At 50.0% G+C, this 21,575-nt stretch overlaps 1 protein-coding gene across 4 annotated transcripts in view; it reads right to left on the bottom strand.

The window, feature by feature from the left end:
• Positions 1–8,262: 8,262 nt before the first annotated feature.
• Positions 8,263–21,575, bottom strand: part of Sertad2 (SERTA domain containing 2) — a 103,101-nt gene continuing 89,788 nt past the window's right edge. For 3 of the 4 annotated variants that reach the window (XM_013113621.3, XM_040733157.1, XM_005070393.4), the window contains exon 2: positions 8,263–13,383. In XM_013113621.3, the coding sequence (XP_012969075.1) occupies positions 12,441–13,379 (939 nt within the window). In that variant the 5' untranslated portion in view covers positions 13,380–13,383 and the 3' untranslated portion in view covers positions 8,263–12,440. Of the gene's footprint in view, positions 13,384–14,513; positions 15,563–21,575 lie in introns of those variants that run through there. The other variant, XM_040733156.1, reaches the window with a different exon arrangement.

The following is a 21,575-nucleotide window of genomic DNA, read 5'->3' as shown; positions in this document are numbered from 1 at the left end:
TCCAATTATGTCACCCGAGGTGACGTAAGGCACAGGCACCCCCGGCCTCGTGGGCAGGGAGCTCCTGCTCATGCGCAGCAGGGTTGTCATTGCAACTGTCAGGCGGATGTCAGCGCCATCTCGCCATGGCGTGGTTCCAGGGCAGCGCCCAACAACCAAGCAGGAGGCCCTCAGATGGGTGCTGGCTGGTAATAATTGTGTATTTAGCTGTAGCGACGATTAAATAGGATTAAATGAACCCTGCCACAGCCCTGTGCGGACAGGACAGGAGAGGTCAGGGGCCACCTACCTGTCCCTCTGCCCTCTCCTGCTGGGTGACAGAGGGCAGGTTCCAGATCCGCCCTAGGCCCTTGCACCTAGCATAGAGTGTCCAGCCCTCCCAGGCACCTAGACTCCTCAAGAGAGATATGATCATCTGCCACACCCCCATGAGGAAGGGGCATGGTTATGAGATGGGAGGGAGCCTGCAGTCACCTGGCTGAGCGGAAGGACAGGAGGGCTGTTGGGACAGGAGAGAGGTGAGTGGACTAAAGAGGAGGGGAAGGGTCCTCAAAGGTCACACATGGTAAGAACTCTGGACTGGGTGCCAGGGAGGCCAGGAGGCCTTTCGAGTGCAGGGAAAGTGTAATCGAACACTTGGTTTCTAGGTGTATGGTTGGACCAACACAGTCTAGGAAGTTTCTAGACATGAAGAGCTCCAGATGCACCCCCAACCGCCCAAATGAGAAGCTGCACTGTCACAGCCTTAATGTCTGCTCCTGCCCTTCAGACCCCTCCCCTTCTCTCCCTTCCTTCCTTTTGGGGCTGGAGAGATTCCAGGGCCTCAGGCATGCTAGGCAAGCCACTGAGCTAATCTCCAGAAGTTCACCTCCATTTGCAAAGGGCCACTCTGGGCATTGTCTTGAGGACAGAGGACCCAAGTAGTGGCTGACTTGGGGGGTGGGTAGTGGCGGTGGAGGTGGGGGTGGGGGGTGGGGATACAAACCTGGAGATGGAAACGCTGCTGAAAATTTACTGTGCAGGGGTGGAATGTCCGGGTTCCACATTTCCTGTGGAATGGTTTCCTCTCAGGAGTAGGTCATGACCCAAGAGATTGGTTTTAGGTGAGAGCTGGTGCCGCCTCCTCCCACCCCCTCGCTTCTGGTTAGTGGAATGAAAATCAGTGGACAGGCATTGTGACACACACCTGCAATCCTGGCTCTTGGTAGGCAGAGAGGACTGCTGTAAGCTCCAGGCTAGCCTGGGCTTCAGAGTGAGACTCAGGTTAGCCTGGGCTACCATGTGAGACCATACATATATCAACAAATAAACAATAAAAAACAAAACAAACAAACAAGAAAACCAGGATGACAGGGCTAGAGAGATGACTCAGCGGTTAAGAGCATTGGCTGCTCTTGCAGAGGACCCAGGTTCGATTCCCAGCACACACACACACACACACACACACACACACACACACACACACACACGGCGGCTCACAACTGTCTGTGTGACTCTGGTTCCAGAAGATTCAGTGCTATGTTCTGGGCTCCTTGGGTACTACGTGCACATGGTGCACTTACATACGTGCAAGAAAAACACTCATACACATAAAAATACAAACTCTTAAAACAGCTACAAAAACAGAGGCAGTAGTGACGCACATCTTTAGCCCTTGGAAGCTGCCAGCCTTGTCTGTACAGGAGTTCTAGGTCAAGCGTGACCCTGTCTGAGAGACAAGGGGATCTGGGAAGAGGCAGAGAGAAAGCGAGCATGAAAAAGTAGAAAAAAGAAAGGAGCAGGAGAAAGTCAGTGAGTCACAAGGGGGCAGCTGCCCAGACAGCTTCACAGTGCCCGGGGCTGTCTGCTCAGCTGAGCTCAGAAGGTCGGTGCAAACCTGTTCTTCCCTGTGGCCAAGCTGAGCGGCAGCCGGGCCGGGGTCTAGACTACCAGGGTGTGGAGACTAGAAGCTGTTTTACTCCGCTTCTCTGATGCTATGAGAAAACTGATTGAAAGCAGCCTGGGGAGAGAAGGGTTCCTTTTGCTCATCCTTCCAGATCGTGGAGGAAGGCAGGGACTGAGGCAGTGACCACTGGAGGGCTGCTGCTTACTGGCTCACTTCCCCTGGCTTAGACAGCCCAGGCCCACCTGCCCAAGGCTAGGACTGTCCGCAGTGGGCTGGGCCCTCCAACATCAGTCAGCAATTAAAAACAAAACAAGAAAGTCCCACAGACAAGCTCACAGGCCTTGCCGATGGAGGCAGTTCTTTGAATGAGATCCCTCTTCCTAGATGTGTCAAGCTTTGTGTTGAGCTGACACAAAAACCAGTCACTATTAAACCAAAACCTGTGCTTTCTTCTTGTTTATCCCCAAGATCTTGTGTTACTATCACAACATAAAATGTAACTTTAAAACCCCACCATCTTTCAAATTTTCAAACATTTTAAGTTTCTTTAAAATATCCAAGCTCTCTTAGCTGTGGGTTCCTGTAGAAACAAAACCAAGTTAAATACTTTCTTATTCCAAGAGGGAAGAACCAGTTACAATCAGATCAAAGTAAAACCAAATGTAACAATGTATGTAGTTGTGTGCAACATATAGAACTCACTCATGACTGTTTAGGCTCCAAAGGGCTTGGACAATCCCCCTTTTCTGACTGCTACCCCTGCCATTCACAGCTTGTATGGAAGGTTCCACTCCACACCTGCAGCTCTACTTGGTGGTCATCTCATTGTCCTAGGGACTCCAATATCCTGGTATCTCCACTGCAACTGAGGCTGCACAGTCACCAATGGCTTCCTGAACTCTTCAGGGACTCCAAGCCTGCCACATGGTGTCAAGCCTCAGCGGCTTCTCTCCATGATCCTTTCAATCCGAGGGGTTTCCACGACACCTGAGGCCACCCTCTCAGCAGTGGCTGCTCTTAGCTCCTCAGAGCTGCTCTTTTTAATGGCTTCAATCTAGCATGCACGAAGCCAAAGCCAGTTAACAATTGGGCGATTCTTACATATTACTGAGTTTGGTTTGTTTGTTTTTTCCAGATAGGGTTTCTCTGTGTAACAGTCTTGGCTGTTGACCAGACTGGCCTGGAACTCACAGAGATCTACCTGCCTCTGCCCCCCAAGTGCTGGGATTAAAGGTGTGTCACCACTGCCCGGCCAACATTGCCAAGTTCAGCTGCTAGGTTGAGCTCAGCCCTGACAGCCTCTGGAAAACTCCCAGAAGACTTCACCTCATATTATGCCGGTCTCTTCTTGGTCATAGCTGATTCTTCAGTTCTAGCCGACCAGTCTATAGATCCTTATAATACACCACCCACTTCCCACAGTCTTTAAGGGCCTCTTCAACTCCCCTGTGAGATGTCACAGGCCAGGCCTCCATCATTTCAGCATTCTTATCTTCCAAGCTCTGGTGAAATGTTCCATCATTCTGTCCCACCATTCTGAGCACTCAATGACTTTCTAGCCCAAAGTTCCAAATGCCACCACAATCTCCCCAAAACTGTGAAAAAAAATCTGTCAAAGCAACGTCTCACAGCTAATGCCCACTTCCATCCTCGTTTGCTGTTGCTGTGATAAAACACGGACCAAAAGCAACCTGGGGAGAAGAGGGTTAACTTGGCTCTCACTTCCAGATCATGTCCCATCAACGAGGGACAAACTAAGGGCAGGAACCTGGTGCCAGGAACTGAAGCAGAGGACACTGGGAAACTGGAAGGCCACTTATTGCCCTGCTCTTATACAGCCGTATACCTTTCTTACACAGTCCAGGCCCACATGCCCAGCACTCAAGAAAACGCTCCACAAACATGTCACAGGCCAATGGTATCTGCTTCGTGCTGTGTCCATATATCGCCTCATATGGCCCGTGGCCCCTGGGCAGCACAGCAGTGGTCTCCCAGATGCAGAAAGGCACCTTGCAGCATGCGTGATGTCCGCTCCCACGCCCGCCTGCCACCTGCTATGAGTCCTCTTGGACCGCTCATGGTTACTCAAAGTTCCCAGACCTCCAGGAGCCATGATCTGCCCAGCTTCCCTGGGTCTATCTCAGACTCAGAGCTGAAGTCCAGTCTACCCGACCCCGACACAGACCTCATGAGGCAGAGGACAACCCAAGGTCCTGGGGCAGCAAATCTCACTCCAAGCAGGCATGCAGGATGCAGAAGGGGGTTGGCTGAGAGCGAGGGGGGGGGGAGAAAGTTGGGAGAATGGGGCTTCCCACCATCAGCAGGTTGGGGAAGACCTAGGATCTGGCTCACTGTAGGTGATGGCTGTCCGGCTAGGCTGTTCATATTGACCGTCTCACAGCTGGGAAGTTCCCATCCCCTCAACTGTGGGTAGGCATATGTTTGGACAAGGGAGAGGGAGGTTCTCCACAGCAGAAAAGGCTAGAATTATCTCTCCTAATGGCTTCAGTCATGGATGATTTCTGTTGCAAAGCTCCAAGAAAAAGTGTGACTTCTGCCTGTGGATTCCAGTGTTTCTGTAGCAAAACTTTCCTGAGTCTAGGCTGCAGCATCCATGATCCTGCGGTGACCTTGGAGGTCCTCTCTGTCTCTACTCAACACCCCCAACACACACACACACACACACACACACACACACACACACACACACACACAGGCACACACTACCACCCTGAATTGTCACATCACAGCTGTCTGAGAAGCATTGTAGTTGCACACACATCACAGACTGTCCTCATTTCTGGACCCAACAGTCACGCTGCACAGGAGAGCAAGAGCAGGCCACAGAGCACGAACTTCAGCCACTCAGCTCAATCCTGCGGCAGCTAGGATTCAGAAATGGGACCAGGCACTCGCCACGTCACAGGGCCAGAGAAGATGTCTGAAAGGAACCCTGTTGGACCGCGAAGGAGGGAGGGGACTGACTGTGTGAGGGGAGGGCTGGATTTGCCTCAGACTTCTCCCAGGAACACAGGCCAATGCTATGGGTGTGGAGAGCTTTCTCAGCCTGCCACCCCTCCCCCATGCTGCCTCCAGCCTTTCTCTGCAGCCATTTCTTGTCACTGCTGAACAATAGGCCCTGCTGGCAGCTGGCAGCTTGGCCCTGCCTGGGAGGTGGGGGAGGTATGGAGAGCTGTGGGGTTGAGACAGCCAGCCTGCTTCAGAGAGGGTTCCCAGCTCCAGGGACAATGTCACCATGTGTTGCCCCATCCTGTCACGCACATGCTATGCTGTCCCAGAAGCCTGAAGGCTGGCACCTCAGGGCACTCAGGAGCTCTTGCAAAGCCTCCAGGCCTGCAGCCCCAGGCCAGCCCTCCCACTGCGATGACAGACTCTCAGAGAAGCCAGACATTCAGTCTTCCCCTTGCTCCCAAGGGGAGGTGACTGATCTGAAGTCACACAGTCAGGGCAGGAGAGTCTGTGAACACCTGGAATGTCCCTCCTCCTGTTCCTTGAGGCAATGAGGAGGGACTCAGGACACAGACACGCGCGCACACACACACACACACGCGCACACACACACACACACACACACACACACACACACACACACAGACACACACACAGACACACACACGGGGAGGAGAAGAGTTCCCAGGCCTCCAGGCTGAAGCCAAGGTATGCTGTGCTAAAATGATCTCAAGAGTGACAGTAACTATAGTCTAAGCAACCCAGGGGCCAAGACAGAAGCATTTACGTGCAGATGTTTGAGATCAGCCGGAACAATGACTGTTTCAAAGCACACAAATAAAAACAAACAAACTTGTTTAGGGCTGGAGGGAGAGAGCTGAGCAGGCTTGGGATGGTGACAAAGGATACAAACGGATACAAACTCAGGTAGTCTGCTTATGAACCAGGCTGAATGCTACCCTTTGAAGCCTCAATTGCCTTGAGACCAGCCGTTGTCATTCCCTTTTCTGTTTTCACAGGCATAAATCAGGCTCGCTCCCAGACCCCTTTCCAGTTCCCTCTGGCCCCTCCTCCCCAGCTCTTGGTGCTCTGGGGCTCCCGGGGCACAGGAGCTCCTGCTCTCTAGAGATATACGTCCTTACAGAAAGCCCTGAGCCCGTCTGGCCTGTGGCTGACACTATCCTAAGGACTGCAATGTCAGAGTTTGGCGGTGTTTTTCTGTAAAGGGTCAAATGGGAAGTCTTCAGGAACCATGAGGGTCAGTTTAACTGCACCTGCTCGGCTGTGCTGTGGAGCCAGAGACCAGAGGGGACGCACAGCTAAGAAGCACAGCCGTCCGCGATCAAGGGCTTTACTGCTTATGAAAACAAGCAGTATGTAGCTCATGGAGGCGTGGCATACCAAACTCTTGGCGGAGAGCAACAGCCCAGGGGTTGTGTTCCTCAGAGCTGCAGTGTTGCAGAGAAAACCACATGCAGTCAGTCTGAAGCCAGGGCGGCGTCTGCCACGTCCAGAAGCCTGCAGGAACTCAGGAGCCTGCAGGAACTCAGGAGCCTGCAGGAACTCAGGAGCCTGCAGGAACTCAGGAGCCTGCAGGAACTCAGGAGCCTGCAGGAACTCAAGAGCCTGTAGGAACTCAGGAGCCTGCAGGAACTCAGGAGCCTGCAGGAACTCAGAAGCCTGCAGGAACTCAGAAGCTTGTAGGAACTCAAAAGCCTGCAGGAACTCAGGAGCCTGCAGGAACTCAGGAGCCTGGCTCTTACTAGGGGGGTGTGGAGAGGGATTCGTGGACGGGCATGAGGTTGGCCTTGAATGAGGCTGTCCTACACAGGAGAATGGGAGCCAGGACACAAAGGCAGGGTGCTAGTGTGAGCCAGAGCTAGGGACCTGCAGAGGAAATGCCGGGTGCTGGGCTTCTTGTTCTGTAGGGGTGAATCCTCACCTAAGCCTTTGCCACCCTGCTTTTCTCTTTTTAAAGACAAGGTTTTATGTATCCAAGGTGGAATGCAAACCTTGAACATATCATCAACCTGCTGTCACTCTCTGGGTGCTGGGGAGAGCACTATGGGCTTCACAGATGTTCTCTTCTGAGGGACACACCCAGCTTCTCCTGGAACCACATGCCAGAACAGTCCTGGGCACAAAGGACAGACAAGGCATTCTTAACTTGCAGTGGTCTTGCCAATGTCTTTAAAGGGCTTTAGGGACTGTGTGGCTGATCTTGTCCTTGTAAACCTGGAGGTTGAATGACTTACCAAACAAAGCTGCATCGCCAATCAACAGCAAATGCTCATCACCTCAGGTTTGAAGAGGTCCCCACTGGACCTCCTGACAAAATCTGCCCTGTGGTACTTAGCCAGAGCTTCAATGACAAAGGACCCATCCCAGGTAGACTCAACAAGATCAGCTCACCTTTCTGGAGGCTAGGAATCCAAGATCAGGATGGTAGCAGGTTGCTCCTTTGGCAGCTTATTTAAGAAAGGCTTCCTTTGTGTCACCACTAGTGGCTTGCTAGCCATCCCCAATGCTCCTTGATTTGCAGAAATATGGCCCTCATGTCCACCTGTCTTCACACAGTATCTCTGCATGCATGGCCATGCCGACAGGATTTCTAATCTCATGTATCTCTATAAAGGCTGTCGCTGAACGAGTCACATTCTGGGGTATATAACCTCTGTGGAGAACAATTCATTTTATAGGCCACCCCACCCCCTGCCTTCCATATTCCAAAGCTGATTTAATGGAGCGTGCATTTTCCAGTTCTCTTACCCACGTCTGCTGCTTCACCAGCCAGCAGTGGCCCAGCTGCTACGGAGTGCCTGGACATCCCTGCCCCAATAGGCCCTGATGACGGCAGGGTGGCCCAGTCTGGCATTATGGTACCAAAACCACCAAGACAGAAAGACCAGTGATGTACGGACACCAGCAGTAGGTGGGGATGATATCGGGTATGGGTCAGAGAAGCAGAGGGAGACAGGAAGCTGTCGGAGGGGACAAAGAAGCTGGAACCGAGGGACAGGCTTACTGTATGGGGGCTGAGTTGAGCCTGAGGAGCCAAGTGGCCTACTGGAGAGGGCTAGGAGAATGGCCAACAGAGAGACACAGCACCGCTGGTAGCAGTGAAGCCCAACAGTTAGGGCTAGTCACGGGCTTTCAAGTCCTGAGTGTGGGTGCAAGACCGTCTCAGGTTACAGACAGGGTAAAGGCTCTGAGTAAAAGTGAATCTGGAGAAAGCTGGGTCAGAGAAGGAAAAGGAAGTGAGGAGGACCTCGAGAAGCCTGGGGAGCAGGAGGACAGGAGGGGATGAGAACGGGGAAACCACACTGCATGCTGTACCAAGGCGGGACCAAACAGTCACGACACAGGCGGGTGGTACACCAGTCGGAAGAAAACTGTAGACACAGGTCTCATCCTTTAACTGTTTATTGTATAATATAAAACTACAAAAGACCGCTCATTTCCATGTACATTTAGTCTGTCCAATTGTTTAAAATACAGTCTGAATGAACCTACACTGAACACAGCCCTCTGGATTCTGATGTGACGTCTGTAATATTGCATAGAAAAGGCACAGCTCTCAGGTCTGTGGGGAAAAGTCACACCTACTTTTGACAAAAAGCCCTCCTCAAAATCCACACACCTAACATGTCCCTATGTACACTTTCAACACTTTAGTTGTACATATGGACTACATTTCCTCTCCAAATTCCCCAAAAGAAGTCCAAAAATTTTATTGGCTTTGTCTGCAAGAGCATTTGATCCTGGCTAATTTTCAAGGACCATGTAGACCCATTTTTGGAAGCACTGGGAACAATCCCACACGGGCAGATGCACACCCTGCTGGCATCCAGGTGCGGGGTGGCACAAGAATTAACCATTTACAGCTAGGACAAGTCAAACATGCTCTTTTCTTTCTATTTTCAGAAATGTATAAAGGTCCAATTTGTAAGAGCAAGGGTTCAAAATTAAGACGACCCACACCAAGTAGAACAATCGCTGCAAGGCAGTCTCTCTCTCTCTCTCTCTCTCTCTCTCTCTCTCTCTCTCTCACCCAAGAAGGCTGCCCTTGCAGTGTTCATAATTCATTGTTTACCGCAAAGGTGGTTAATAAATTTAAGCTTTTAAAAATGATCCGCAAGTTGATACTTTGGCTCTTTGGAGCTTACTTTGTTAAGAAATTTTCCTTGATTGACCTCAGGATGGCTGGGGCACTTCAAGGGGCTATGGCCATAAAAGCTCAGCTGCTAACCCTGGAGCAGTGTGGGAGGGAGGCTGTGGCCATTCCTCACCCTTTGGTCTGAAGGTGGGTGCCCTGTGTTGCCCCTTCTGTCATAAGTGAAAGTGCTGCTAAGAAAACTTTAAAAAATTATCAATCCTTTTATACTTATTTTCTTAAAAATTTGGAGGTATTAAAACATCCCTTATCCACACCCTTTGCATATTTCAAATAGACCCATATTGGAGACGAGAGTGAAAATGAATGTGGGCTGTGTATTTGATGAGAAGACGGGCTGGGGGCTCCCCCTTTTAATACAGATTTACATTCCTACAAGAAATACATTCTGCACCAACCACCCAGATGTTGTTAGAGCGCCACAGCAAAATAAATATATTTACACAGGAAAAACAAGGAATAAATAACTTATGGGGAAAACCACCTCTTCAAACCTCTCAGGCCAAACACCCAGGCTGTCCGCCTGCCTGTGGATGCCACGAGACTGTCTTTGTGAAGGTGAGTCACAACTGCGGCGCGTCCCGCACTCAGACTGCGACTTGGAGAGCTCGCTCTGGGGCTCCACCTTGTCCCTGTTGGGACACCACTTAATATAAATAGGATACAAAGTCAGCCTTAACTCTTGATGGGCTTGCTATTTCTGAAACGGGCCATTAGCTTCCCATGCATGTCTGCAGAATAAGCACATGCCTGCTGAGTTGGGGTGGGTGTTTGGATTTTGAAGCCTGGCCTTACTAATGCACTGGAGCCAGAGAACTAAGTTTGGGCAATGCTTCTCTGAGCTTATTTGAACTGTTGCCCAACATACGGGATTGTTTAAACACACGGTTTGCTAATCCAACAAAAGTTCAGTTGTTCTATGTTACTGTCGATCAGTCTTCAACAATGGCAATCAACTGGGCTGTGCCATTTTTGTTGGGAATAGTCAACATTACTGTATATGCACACGTATGCAGTGACTGTGGCATGTGGCCAGTTCACAGGGTCCTCCAGGTCTAACACACAGAGGATGGGTAGAGCTGCTTTCTTCAAGAAAGAATGGAAAGTTCTTAAAATGGACAGGCACAATGTCACTTGGGAGCGTCGGCAACAACCCCTCACCTGGTCATCTGGCCCCTGGCCCTACATCAAAGCAAACACATTTGTGTGGTGAGAGGGGCTGTGGAGGGCGCCTGCAGGACAGCGAGTGCAGCTGGGTGGGCCTCTCGCTGATCCATAGCCTGGGAAGCGCCTTTCAAACCCATGGCCGCGGGAGAAGGTAAATTAGGGTGCAGAAGGATATTAATCACACCACACACAAACCTTTCGCTGGGATGAGCATTTCCTTCATCATGGACACATTTGCTTGCCATGTGCATTATAAAGATAGAACTAGCTATGGCTTGTTTAAAGTGCCATTTATAAACTTATCTTTTTAATTGGCCAGAAAGACCCAGTTTTATCCATGGCAAGAAGTGAGCAGAACTGGTGACAAATGACCAACAACAACAAAAACAAAACAAAATCCCATAATTTAAATAAATATAAAAGTTATTCCTAAGGAAGCCATCTGCAAACAACGTCGGCTGTAAGCTGCACGCCACGGCTGAAGTAACCACCCCATGAAGGCAGCGGCAGACCTCAGCGACGGGCATGGTACCTGGAAGCAAACTGGTACAACTGGGGGGGGGAGGGAGAGCACTGCGAACAAAAAGCTGTTTAAGGGGCCAGGAGACGGGGAGGGCCAGAGACAGCGTAGAAATGCCTGTTATGTATTGGGGATAACGGCTTTGTAAAGTGTGGTTAAATTAGCAGTTAATTAAAGTAAGCAACCAGACTGGACACCATGACATAGGGTGATAGACGGCGGCTGCAGTCACAGATGTTGCGAGCGCATCCCCACTTGCTGAGGTGAGCCCAGCTCACTGTGGTGATCATGAAGATACCATTTGCAGCTCTTAGCAACAGAGGGAACAAAAGCTCCAGGGAGGGACACTGGGAAAGGCAGCTCAGCAACATGATGGATGCCTTCTGGGGCGGGTTTCTTCTTCGTGAGCCCTAAGCACCGAGGTAGGGCTCAGCTCCAGGAAGAGGTCAGTTGTTTGTTGTAAAATTGTTATGTAAAATTGTGGTCTCATCATAAAAGCTACGCCCAAGGTGTAAGATGGGGGGGAGAGGGGGGGTTTACATTTTACAAAATTAAAAACAATTAAAAGAGCAAACTTGGCATAAATACAATCCTTTTCTTACTCTCCCCCACCCCTCCTCCTTGAGACAGGGTTCTCACGATATAGCTCTGGGTGGACTGGAACTCACAACAACCTACCTGCCCTGCCTCCCAAGTGCTGGAATTAAAGGGGTACACCACCACCACATCCAACCACGAGTGCGCTCTTGAACAAAACGATACAGTCTTTGCTCAAAAGCAGGAGCTAAAAGGACCGTCACATCAACCCCAGGATCTGCTGCCGGGCATGCAAGCCCGAGGAGCAGACAGGGCTCTGGCTTTGGAAGTCACAGTACTGGCAGGTGACGGTGCCCGGGGCTGGTGCTTGTGAGATTTGGGTGCCAGATCTCCTGGCCCTTTGTTAAAGCACTGTGTGCATTTGTGTGTGGGGACACCAACTTCAGATTGATCTGATCCAATTTTCTCTTGCACCATACACATAGAAAACATTACGACTCTATAAAAGTACAAGTGCAACTTGTACAGCTTACATCTGCAGGAACTATGTGAGCAAATCCTACCAAAATAGCTATCTCGTATGTATAAACAGCGTTTGTTTTTAGAAAAACAATATCATAAACTGCAGAATCTGTACAAAAATATAAAATAAATTTGGGCAGCAGTTTTCTAAACAGCCATGTAAATGCAACACTTATGAGGAGTTAATGCCTCTAAAAAGGCAGAATTGCCAAGTCAACTTATACAGGGCAAAATGCCAAGAAAGGTACTGAGATTATCCAAATAATATAGATATATATTCTTTTTTACCTCTTGCAATAAAACTTATAGAAAAAATAGACAAATATGCACATGCAATTTACAGCTTTTCCAACTTAATCCTTGTGCTTCACTTGAATTCTTCACGGTCAGCTTTCAACATCATCAACACAGTCTTCCAATGTCTTCTCTCCTAAGCCAGGGCAGCGGGCCTCTGTGGGGCCCACTCAGAGAGTGTATTAAAAGTGGTCATACTCGAATGAAGGCACTCCAACTCTGCTCAAAGAAAATACTAGTGTGATCCTTTTGTAAAAGTGTCTTTTTCTCTGAAAAAGGCAAGCAAGGGTACATGCACAGTGCGGAGAAACTGTCAGGGTGGCGGGGATGCTTGTAGGGCCTGGTTAGGCACAGTCAAGGGGTCCCCAGTCTTAGGACCCAACGAGCACCTCCATGATGTGGTCTAGCTCTGTGAGATCCATTTTGAAAGGCTGACTTGGGGCAACAGGCTGACTGCTGTAGGGAGCCAGGGTCTTGAGGAGGTCATCAGCTGACACAGGGGCCATTTTTGAGGCTGTCCCTGATGCAGATGTGCAGGGGTCAAAATCGTACATGGATGTGTCAATGTCAGCAAACAATATGTCGTCCAGGGTCAAGTCTGTCAGGAAGCCTGTGGACGTGGTTATTTCAAAATTCCCAGGTAGGGAGTCCATGAATCGTGAGTCATCTGTGCGGCCTTCCTGGGGCCCCTCAGGCTTCTGAATGCTGGGCTCACTGGAGGTTCCTTTCGGGCTGCCAAGCGCCGCCGCCGTGACCACGGCAGCCTCTGTGGAGGTAGATGTGGGACAGAGCTCCTCAATGTCATCCAAGGCGGAGGAAAAGCTGTCCTTTTCTGGGAGGGCTGCAGAGGACAGTCTGGGAGGACCCGCGGGGGGCCCGGCCTGCAAAGTGCAAAATGTGTCATCGTCGTCCTCTAGCAGGGAGGCGGGGGTGAGGCAGGCCTCCAGAGGTGTAGTGCTTCCTAGGCCACAGGGGTGAGCGGGAGGGGAGGCCAGCTGGGTGAAGGCAGGTGGGGCCTCCCTGTAGCTGTCGCTGGGCTGGGACGTGGGGGTGAACGCAGGCCTCAGGCTGCCTTCCTGCTTGAGTTCCTCCTGGATCCGCCTCAACATGTTGTTAATTAGGACAGTCTTCTGCAAGCTGGGCTCTGTCAGGGGCCTGTGGTTATACAGTTTCATAAGGGAAATGTTGAAGACAGTCTGACGCTGTAAGGTGTAAGACACCCTGGATGGACCATCGGAGGGGGACACGATTTTGCCTTCCAGCCCATCTTCATGCTCATCAAACTTCCGTTTTCCTCCTTTACCCAACATATATCTACAAAGGAGAAACATAGGGAAGAGTGTGAATCCCATGAAGGCTAATTTCCACATGAAAAAGATGCTGACTTAGAGGTTAGGACTCGTCTATGCAGCCTCCTGACTGGGTTCAGTAAGAACAGGTGGGTTCACTGGGGGAGACCTGGAGACAGGGAAGTGGGACATCCACTCTCATATGCCTGCAGAGCGATTTTTATCACTAGGCCATCCTGGCCAATGTACTGTGTGAGTAATGTGTACAACACGACGCGGAGAAGTTAGGAGTTACCATGGAAACATGATTTTTACTTTCTCAGCTCATGTGCTTGCGTTCGCACGCCTAACATTATCACACAGGTTCAATTTCCCTCCCCCAAATGGGTTTATTTTTAAAGCTCAAGAACATAGAGCGCACAACCTCAACAGACAGAGGTGTTATAAATTACAGCTTGAACACAACTAAAAATATGGAAGGCATCAAGTTAGAGGAGGGAGAACACACACAATCTTGGTAGAACCGCGTGTGCTTCCAACGTTTTTCCTTCCTCATTATGCGCGAAGCCTTCCTGCCTGTCGGGTGATATGTGGTGAAGCTGAGTGGCCACTGAGACTGAGGTGTGACTGCCTTTCATTCCAGACTGCGTGGAATGCACGTCTCCGCACCCGCGCTCTGCTTGACTCTGTTGGACAGCACAGAGTTGTGTGTGAACACGACTGCTGTAGTTTTGGAGGGATCTGCTCTGACTGTAATGCTAGCCCTGCTACTCGGGAACTAGAGACTGTCCTAACGAAACACCTACTGTGACTCCAAGGATACCTGGGTGTCTGGAAGACACAGGACTTACAAGACCCTGAGAGTCTCATGAAGGCTACAGTCAGGCTCCTTGCGAACACTGCTGCCTCGCTGGTGGTCACTGCTATGGAAACCTGCTCTGAGGACCAGTTCCTGCCCCTCAATGCTTGCTATCTTGTTTTTGTCTTACAGTTCAAGGCAGGCTTCCAATATGAACCTTTGGACTGAGTTCTCAGATGCAACTCAAAAATCCTTGTGCCTCAGCTTACCACGCCCAGCCCAACCTGGCTTCTGGGGCCAGATTAGGAGGCCGGGCTTCTCCTGTGCCCAGGCCCCTGGCACTCTGCAGCACTCACCCCGGACCATGGGGATGCTCTCCACAGGTGCTCGGGAGTTACGTCCTTTTTCCTCTTTCTCTACAGTACTTCTTCATTCCTTCTCTAATTTGCACTCCCCGTCTCGGTTTCCCAGGTGGGAGGAGTCACCACAGAACCCCTCCTGTGTCTCACAAACCTTCTGAACGTCAAGTGTGACCCTAAAGGGGAAGGCTAAGGGAACATACAATTCACAGAAGTTTCCTCCAATATTTTGTTTAAAGGAAGGCCATGTTGTCCACCCCACAAAGCAGACATACAGGAGGCCAGAGTCTGGCGTACACCCCCATAAAGGATGGGAGAGATGATGATAGCTTCAGCCTTATCCATGCCAGCACTGGCTTGAGATCTGCTGATGCTTCTAAAGAATGTGGAATCGCTTGTATGAAACCATTTCCCCTCATCCCGTAAGCATCGACAAGATGGGTATCAATCCTTAGGATCAAAGACCAGACCAAAGATAGCAATCAACACAACTGTTCTTTGAGACAGGAGGGTCTAATAAAAACAACTGGCTTATCTTTCACCTCACAGAGTTCCTACTGTCTAGTGAGTCTCACCTGTATGTCTTCTTTGCATTGGACGCGTCCTATCTGGAGTATCTGTACTCATTCACACTTGACAAATCAGAGGAGAGTCTTATCTCACTCTGAAAAACACAGTGCATCAGAAGCACCACCAGACAACTGGGTTTCAAAGTGTGTAACTGTGTTCACATCTGTATGTGCATCTGCCTACAATCTAAGCATTTAATACTCTCAGGAAAAAAATGCTATTTTGGCTAAAGAGCTTGTAAGGCATTTATTTTGCACACAATGTTAGCTGATCTGCTAGTCACCCTGTGAACAGACCCCTTGAATGTATAAGAGCACAAGTATATACTTGCACACCCTAGATCAGCATTTCTCACACTACAGCTCACAGGTGGGGCTAGCCTGGGAACTGGTAACCCTTCAGGTGAGGTAAGTGAATATACTGTATTACTTAGGGAGGTTTATAGCAATATTACAAAGTAACTGTTAGGTCTGCAAATCTAACCCTCAACACAAGCTTTTACAGTCCCGTCCCCCACCCCCTGCCCCTTACCCCTTTTACTTCATTTTTCAAATAATTGTTTTTATGCTTTACTGAAATTCACAAATGACAGGGTAGGGGGTGGGGCTATCAAAGTGGCCCATCAACACAGAAATCTGAGACACTAAAATACAGCCAAGATCAAATCAGAGACTCATTGCTACTTGGCACTTTTATGGATTTTTTTTTTTGAGACAGAGTTTCTCTGTATTGTTTTGGAGGCTGTCCTGGAACTCACTGTGTAGACCAGACTGGCCTCGAACTCACAGAGATCTACCCTACCTCTGCCTCCCGAGTGCTGGGATTAAAGGCGTGTGCCACCAACGCCTAGCCTTTTTACGGATTTTTCTATGGCAAAGATAACCTTAGGTAACAGTGTAGAAGTCCACTCATTAATATAAAACTGAGGAAGGCTTTTTTTTCTCCCTCTCTCTATTTTTTTTTTAGATGAGATCTCTGCTCACCAAACTGATTGAAACTTCTAGACTTACGTGATCTGCCTTTCAAGCCTCTTAAGTATCTGGGTTACAGAATACACCACCACTTTTTACTTTTCAATAACACACTTCTTTTGAAAATTGATTTGTAAGGCTAGTTGAACTGGTCCATGCCTTTGATGTCAGTACCCAGTGAGGCAGAAATAGATCTGAGTTCCAGGCCAGAGAGGGATACTTGGTGAGCCCCTGGTTTTGTTTGTGTGTGTGTGTGTGTGTGTGTGTGTGTGTGTGTGTGTGTGTGTGTGTGTGTGTGTGTGTGTGCGCGCATCTGTGGAGGTCAGGAATGACTTGTGGAGATAGTTCTGTCCTTCCACCATGGGTCACTCGGCCATCAAGGCTCTTTGAGCACGTGCTCCTCAACAACACACCTTGTTGGCCTAGCAACACATTTCTTTCCACTTGCCACTTCCACAGAAGTCACACCCAAGGGCTGGGGAGATGACTCAGGGCTAAGAGCACTTGTCACTGCTGAGACCCAGGGCTCAGTTCCTAGCACCTCCATGATGCACAGCCGTCTGTAGCTAGTTCCAGGGAACCCCATAGCCTCTTCTGACCTCCAGGGACCCTAGACGTGGGCGTGCGCGTACGTGTACACACACACACACACACACACACACACACACACACACACACACGATAAATCTAAAACAAACAAAAGAACCCCACAACTGGACTGTGTGATTCTGTAGGCATTTAGCACAATTCCCACAGTTGAACAGCATCTATGGAGACATTTTCTATGTGAGAAGCACCTAACTTCCAATTAGACAAGAGTGTCTGGCCAAAGCTGCATGCTAACCCTGCTGTTTAGGAAGCCGGTGGAGGTATGCTGCCGTCAACAGGAGGGTGAAGGGTCCCTGTAAGCAAAATCCGTGACCAGGATAAGGTAGACAAGTTGAATCTCGGGTGTTCTTCAAGTGTGTAAATAAGGGCCTCTGGTGGATTATGTCTCAGAACAGGCTTACTTTCATTTTTCTGTTTTGTACTGAAGCAAACAGAAATGGCCCCATGCGCCCAATGAAAGTGCAAAATGTACATAATCTAATTAAGCCATATAGGAAAACAAAAATGCAACAAAACCAAAATGTGGATTCCCCAGAATCTGATTAGTACAAGGAACAAGCTCGTCACTGGCCCCTGCCGAGAAGACCTCTGTTCCATCCACAGAGGCAGGGCTATGTGTGCCCCGGATCTCCTTGAAGAAGACACAGCATGCCTCCTTGAAGAACCAGGCAGCACACGGCCAGGCACATGGCCCCTTTTGTTAGTGTTGGGCCTGGCTCAAGCTCCTAGACCACGGTGGCCAGCTCCTCAGACACTCAGAAAAAATAACAATAGCTCTTTAGGCGGTTGGACAGGCACGTGACCTTTCAAAAGGCTCCACAAGGGGCAGCCAGCCAAAGCAGCACAGGGGCTAAGGGATTACTGGGAGGGCCGGCGAGGGCTACCCTCTGGAATGGAGGGCTCCAGGGTCAAGGCCTGAGCTGGATTCTAGCCTGCTTGCGAGGGTACTTGGGGTTTGGTGCCCCACTCTGTCCCCTCCCTCGGCTTGCAAATCTTCTATCCAAAGACCCTCGGAGCTCCTAGGGTTCGGGGTTGAGCTAGGACACTCCACACAGGGAATTCAGGTGGGTGGTCCTTCCTTTCCTCTCGCTACCCAAGCCTAAAAACTATCAACTGCTTTTCTACTGATATCCATTGGTTCTCACTGTAAGGTCTGAGATAAAATGTAGCCCCTTCCCAACCGTTAGGAACAAACTCTGACATTTGAGACTCAAGCAGCCTACTCACGATGGGTATGCCCTCAGACACCGAGCCACGCCCCCTGGCCAGTCAGTATTTTGTAAAACTGACCTAGCACAGACTAACTGCAGCAAACTAAAATTGAAACAGACCCTAGTACTCTGCTTAATCCTAACACTGGGAAGCCAGAGGCAGATGATGTATCCTGCCTCAAACAACAAAAACACAGCAAAAGAAAAAAGACCGTATTTTGTTGAGGTTGGTGCCCAAAAGTAATGAGTACAACTGTCCTCAAAAGACTTTGTCTAGACTCTAGACAGTCAGAAAACTTTTACCTCCTACACAGGGCTCCACCATTCCTGGTCCCGAGAAATTCACCCAGTATGGGAGTGTGGCTGTAGCCTCTGGGACCCAGCTTGGTAGCTCCATTTGCCTCTGTCAACTACCGCCAGACTTGCCCTCGAGGGGCACAAGACTAACTGTTTTGTTCACCTCAGCACTCTTGGCTCAGGGCCCCTCCCTGACAGCAAACTAGTCTTCAATAAAAGAACAGTGAATGAAAAAAAATGAAGACACAGGGGCCTGATGACGGTGGCCTTTAATCCCAGCACTCGGGAGGCAGAGGCAGGCAGATCTCTGTGAGTGAGGCCAGCCTGGTCTACAAGAGCGAGTTCAGGACAGAGTGGGAGACAGCGAGCTCTAGCCTGCACACCCCGCCTGTGAGTCCCTCACATTTACCCCAGGCTCCCACTTAGGCAAGTGCCCAGCCTCAGCTCAGGGCCTCCTCAAGTTTCCCGGTGATGCTGGGCTGTGATCTCTGAGAACCAGGATTTCTCACACTGGCCCAGAGCACCACTACTCAGGTGAAGGCCTCCCTTTCTGTTTTGGAGCAAGCAGGGCAAAGGCAATGAACACAACTTTACGATGGCAACGGGCAAGCAGTCATCTAGACTAGATGGAACGTCTCATGCCCAGGTCCAAAGATTAAATAAATACTACCTGTGTTTAAGGAGTGATATCCCAAAGCCCTTATTTTTAAGGCATTCAGACTCCCCGCCAAATGCAATATGAAGTTAAAAGTTATCTATAATTCTTTTCCCACTATTCAAAAATGATATCTTCCTTTTATTTTCTTAAATCGCTGTCCTTTAATGTTATGTGGAATGTCAAAATTAAGCATCTATGACTTTCATGGGACAAACAGAAAATCTTTTACTAACTGCCATTTGCTATCCCACCACCACCAACTGCTGTCACCTGCTGTCACTTGGACCCATGGCCCCAGGGCTTCCTCATGGCCCAGCTGACTTCAGGATGGACTGTGCTGTGAAGGCCTCTCCTGTCCGTGAAGACTGGCAGACTCTGTGCCGGTCACAAGGAGACGGAAAAGTTTGTTTTAACTCAATTCATTCCAAACAATGATTACTATACCTGACCGAAGAAACACACTAAGATTTCTTTTACTTCTTACTCAGACGGGGCCAAAATTGATACCTGAGCTCCAATTTCAAAGAAAGGAGATGACTAGGCAAGATAGAACTTCTCATATCCAATTAAAGCGTCAAAGAACACCTAAGGGTGAGCAGGGGCACCGGGGGGAGGGTTAGGGGCAGTGCTTCCCATGAGGCCAGCACCACCCTAAGGGGGACAAACATGACGGGGGCAGGCAAAGACAAAGGGGAATGTGGCAGTTATCGGTCACCATGGAACATCCTACAGCTCAACTGAATGGTACCTTGCACACATTTTCAATAGCATGGAATAGTTTCTTCTTGAACTTAGAAACTCGGGGGTTTGCATTTTCCAGGGATATAGCATAATTAAGTTGCATGGCTTTTCTTTTTCCAAAAAGATCTAATTTGTATCTATGTGTATGAGTGTTTTGCCTGTATGTATCTGTGGACCACTTTCCTGCCTGGTGCCCAAAGAGTCTAAAAGGGGACATCAGCTCGCCTGGGACTGGAGGAACCGACAGCTGAAGAGACAAGGGGCACCAGTGACTCTCCACCCCAGGCCTCTACACCAGTTTGCCACTTTTGAAGAAAAGAAGGAGCCAAGGGAGAGAGGGCTCCCAATGTGAGAGATTTCTCAGCTGTATGGCTACTGCCAGAGGTTCTCTTGGGTCAGTGACAGGAAAGCATGCTCCTAACTAAATCAGCTACGAGCCAGAATTCAGAGACAGAGTGAGAGTGGCCACAAAGGCCCAAGAAGGGGAAACTCCTAGCAAGTGAGTACCACCTCCAGCTGAGCAGAGACCTAACATTCCAGTTGTGCCCAGGCAACCAACCCGCCCTGGAACCACCTCTAGGAAGCTTAGCTCACACCTCTCACAGCAGAGTCAGTGGGCAGATCTCTGTGAGTTCAAGGACAGCCTGGTCTACATGGGGAGTTCCTGGCTGGTCAGGGTTACAAACATGGTGAGACCCTGTGTCAAACAAACAGCCAAAGAGATAAGTAGAAGACTGCTTTCCCTTTAATGAGATACTGTACTCTTCTCCCCCGCCCCCCCCCCCAGCCAAGCCCCTCCCAGTCTCCAGTCTGCAGTCAATGGCTCTGCAGTCACCCGCTCTGCAACTATCTCCTGAGGCCCAGTCAGGGAAGCAGAGCTCTTCCTCCTTCCTCTGCTTCTCTCTCAGAGCTGGTCAGAACCCAAGTGAGCTTTTTCTGGTACCAGGGCTTCCTTACTCTTCCTAAAGCCTCCCTCCTGCCTGTAGCTACTTGTCCGGTGTCTGACTGCCAGGCCAATGCACTAGCCATGGCTCTGTCCCTCCCTTCCATTTCCCTCCTGTGAGTCGCTTTTCTGCCGCCCTGCACACCCTCGGGGGCCGGGGCGGATTTAAACTCCAGTAAGTGTCTGTGTGCTTCTGTTGAACTCATCTTACATTCTTTTATTAATGAGACCAAGACCCCAGGGGGGCACACCCTATTTCCACTCTCTCAACCGCGGCCAAAGTTGGGCTAGAAACTGTCGGGAAACAACTTCTGAAATATCACCTCAGTTCCTTGTCTCCACTCACCTTTGGTACCCTGTCCTGAGTGGTCCCTGACCCCATGGGCCTGGATGGTGGCCTGACCTCTCCTGGCGTGTGTCACAGTGCTGAGGTGGCAGCAGCTGGCAGTGAGGAAAAGCCCCATTGCCTCGGCTTCAATGGGAACCACACTGGCTCAGATAGCTTTCCACACTTAACATGTTGCACCCTGAAGAACACACCACACCAAGAAACCTGATCATATCTAAGCTTTTAACACCCTGCTTCCCCTCAAGGCACGCACGAGGCAGCCCAGAACAAAAAGAGCGCACTGCAAAGGAAGGTGGTCAGGGATGCTGGCAGTCCAGAGGGGCCTAAGAGAAACAGACCAGCCTCTGGGCCTGGGCTGAGGCTGAGCAGGAGGGTACATGATACGTGGGAATGGCATCAGGCAGTCTTCAGACACCAGAGACAGCCCCTGGTGGGGAGGGCGGGGGTGGGGGGGTGGGGGGAGCAAAGGCAACAGAGACAACAGTCCACCAGGAGGAAAGCAGCTCTGCTACCCCTCTCCACCAGCTAGTGACAAGTGTGAGGCTGTGGGAATCAGGAAGATCTTATTTTAAACTAAAGCCTACCCAGGGTTCCAGAGGTCTCGGCAGTAACATCCATGCTAATTGGTAAGTAAGACAAAGCCTCCCCTAACGAATCAGCGAGGTAATTATAAAGTCACTCACTACAGCAGCCAGTCCCCCGTGTTCACC

This window comes from Mesocricetus auratus, unplaced genomic scaffold, assembly GCF_017639785.1.
Source record: "Mesocricetus auratus isolate SY011 unplaced genomic scaffold, BCM_Maur_2.0 Super-Scaffold_100029, whole genome shotgun sequence".
NCBI classification, from domain to species: domain Eukaryota; kingdom Metazoa; phylum Chordata; class Mammalia; order Rodentia; family Cricetidae; genus Mesocricetus; species Mesocricetus auratus.
This window is presented reverse-complemented; position numbering and strand designations above follow the sequence as displayed.